Genomic DNA, 2,811 nt, shown 5'->3' with positions numbered 1-2,811 from the left:
ACACAAGCAATCGTCATCACGTGGGACAAGCACAGCAGCAAGAAGAAGCTGCTGGAGTAGGCGCCTACTACTTCAGCAGTTTCTCTTGCTGTGGTTGTCCCACCTGATGACGATTGCTTGTGTTGTGATCTAAACGCCGTGACCTGTTATGTTTCTACCCACGTGGTGACTTTACCGAAAGAACTCAAGAGTGTGGATTCCTGCAGTCACGAAAGCTTCGAATCAAGATTGCCTACAAACTACACAACTGAGATGACGCATCAATCATCGCCCCCTACTGACAGGCTCTTGTCCACATGCAGGCCGGTGCAGGGCCACCACCCTGTGCCACACAGGGGCAGCTGCTACTTGGGGATGCTCTTCGAGTATTTCAAACGAGGTACGACACAAAACTCCAAGATGCTGAGGCGGTTCAAAACACAACACGATTCAAAGATGTTTAATTTTAAATCTTCAAAACGGAGCACGGGGCGCTGGCGTGAATGCGTCCTTCGTGTGCCGTAAATGTTGTGACTTTCCTGGCCGAAGGCCCTAAAATGCTCGGACCCTCATTGGTGCACAGCGTCTCAACAGCAGCAGCAGTGCGGTTTGCTTCAAGCGATAGGTACGAACATCCAGACGTGAACCAGCAAGGTGCATTTCTAGTCCTAGTTAGACAAAATCTACGTCAACACGTAAGACAAAACTACAATTCGTGTTGTAGAGAATGTACCTCCTCCTATACGTGTAACTTTCAAGTGGTATGCCTTGTAACGATGAATGATCCGAGCGTGCTCCCTATTTCAAAGACGATGAGTTGCTGCAGAGGCCGACGCTTCGTGAAACACAAAAGCACCCTTTGACCTGTATCACAAGAACAACGGGTCTCACTTGAGATATCTGTACAGGTTACTTCCAAACACACACACACACTTTGTCCTAACATCACTTATTCAATGTGTGACCCTCAGACAAAATGTTACATGTATGTGCACAATCAGACAAGTATTAATTCTAAATGATTGACGGGCATATCAACAACATTGAATTACTGCAGCGAAATTGACTGCATCACGTTACATCGTATTAACAAGAAGTAATTTTACAAATACGCACCGTCTGCTTAACAGTGTATGTACACCGTACTATTGTTGCGTCATTCAAAACGAGTAGGCCGTTGCATGCTGGCGTCTGGGTCAAAATGTAGCAAATTCTAAACATTAGCTACAAATAAAAGATCACGGCGTTTCGATGGCAACACAAGCAATCGTCATCAGGTGGGACAAGCACAGCAGCAATAAGCAGAAACTGCTGGAGTAGGCGCCTACTACTTCAGCGTCTTCTTCTTGCTGTGGTTGTCCCACCTGATGACGATTGCTTGTGTTGTGATCTAAACGCCGTGGTCTGTTATGTTTCTACCCACGTGGTGACTTTACCGAAATAACTCAAGAGTGTGGATTCCTGCAGTCACGAAAGCTTGGAATAAACATTGCCTACAAACTACACAACTGGGATGACACATCAATCATCGCCCCCTACTGACAGGCTCTTGTCCACATGCAGGCCGATGCAGGGCCACCACCTTGTGCCACACAGGGGCAGCTGCTACTTGGGGATGCTCTTCGAGTGTTTCAGACGAGGTACGACACAAAACTCTGAGTTGCTGAGGCGATTAAGCAAGCACCGTGTAAATGCAATTATTATAACATAGTGAATGCTTGGGAGCTTATTGTTTCTCGCTCCCGGTTAAAGATCTACCCAACCCACAGGTCCACAAAGACTGGCCGCCCTTACTCTGCAGGTTGAACCTATCAACTGAGTGTCCAACTTCACGTTCTTGTCATTGAAGGCCTTTGACAAAGGTGCATCTATTGGAGCGACATCATCTCAAGCTTACACATCTACCGGGTCTCCACTTGACTTTGTATTGTCTCGGAGGAAGTCCACCCACACCTAAACTTCCATAAACTGCTGGGAGTTGCCTCGCTCTGCCTCACAGTCAGAATTCTCCTCCTGCTTCACGTTGTCTCCATCGATGTGAAGGTCCCATTTTGGAGTTGAATCTTCATCTTCACATTTCACCTTCACTTCTTCGCTCTTCACCATCACTTCTTCGCTCTTCACCATCACTTCTTCACATTTCACCATCACCTCTTCATATTTCACCTCGATACCTTTAAAAGTGTCCAAGCTGGGATTTTCTTCGGGTTCGTGTTTCACGAGGGATGGGCTCATTGCGGCACTTTGACTTTCACAAGCTGATTTCAGACTGCACTCCTTGTGGATCTTCTGAAGCTTCTGTGTTCTCTGGTGTACTTGAAGATTTGATGAATTTGAAAATGTCTTCCCACACACACTGCACTTGAAGGGTTTCTCTCCCGTGTGTGTTCTCTGGTGTGGTTTAAGAGCAGATGAATCTGAAAATGCTTTCCCACACACAGTGCACTTGAAGGGTTTCTCTCTCGTGTGTGTTCTCTGGTGTATTACAAGAGCAGGTGACCGTGAAAATGCTTTCCCACAAACACTGCACTTGAAGGGTTTCTCTCCCGTGTGTGTTCTCTGGTGTTCTACAAGATTAGATGAACATGCAAATGCCTTCCCACACACAGTGCACTTGAAGGGTTTCTCTCCCGTGTGTGTTCTCTGGTGTACTTGAAGATGTGGAGACTGTGCAAACGCCATCCCGCACAGAGTGCACCTGAAGGGTTTCTCTCCTGTGTGTGTTCTCTGGTGCCGTGTCAAATTTCCAGTCCGATCCGTGCTGTATGCACACCGGTCGCATTGGAGCCTTGTCATACCGAGCTGCGCTGAGTGCATTTGCTCCATCAGACC

General features: G+C 47.2%; 1 protein-coding gene across 1 annotated transcript; it reads right to left on the bottom strand.

The window, feature by feature from the left end:
• Positions 1–424: 424 nt before the first annotated feature.
• On the bottom strand, positions 425–2,811 carry LOC142908554 (uncharacterized). Its single transcript, XM_076059308.1, has one exon. The coding sequence runs from the start codon at positions 2,803–2,805 to the stop codon at positions 1,933–1,935; it is 873 nt and encodes a 290-aa protein (XP_075915423.1). The 5' UTR covers positions 2,806–2,811; the 3' UTR covers positions 425–1,932.

Source organism: Petromyzon marinus, unplaced genomic scaffold (genome assembly GCF_048934315.1).
Source record: "Petromyzon marinus isolate PM22_M1 ecotype Great Lakes invasive population unplaced genomic scaffold, UKy_Petmar_22M1.pri1.0 PM_G_Scaffold_1, whole genome shotgun sequence".
Taxonomy (NCBI): Eukaryota; Metazoa; Chordata; class Hyperoartia; order Petromyzontiformes; family Petromyzontidae; genus Petromyzon; species Petromyzon marinus.
This window is presented reverse-complemented; position numbering and strand designations above follow the sequence as displayed.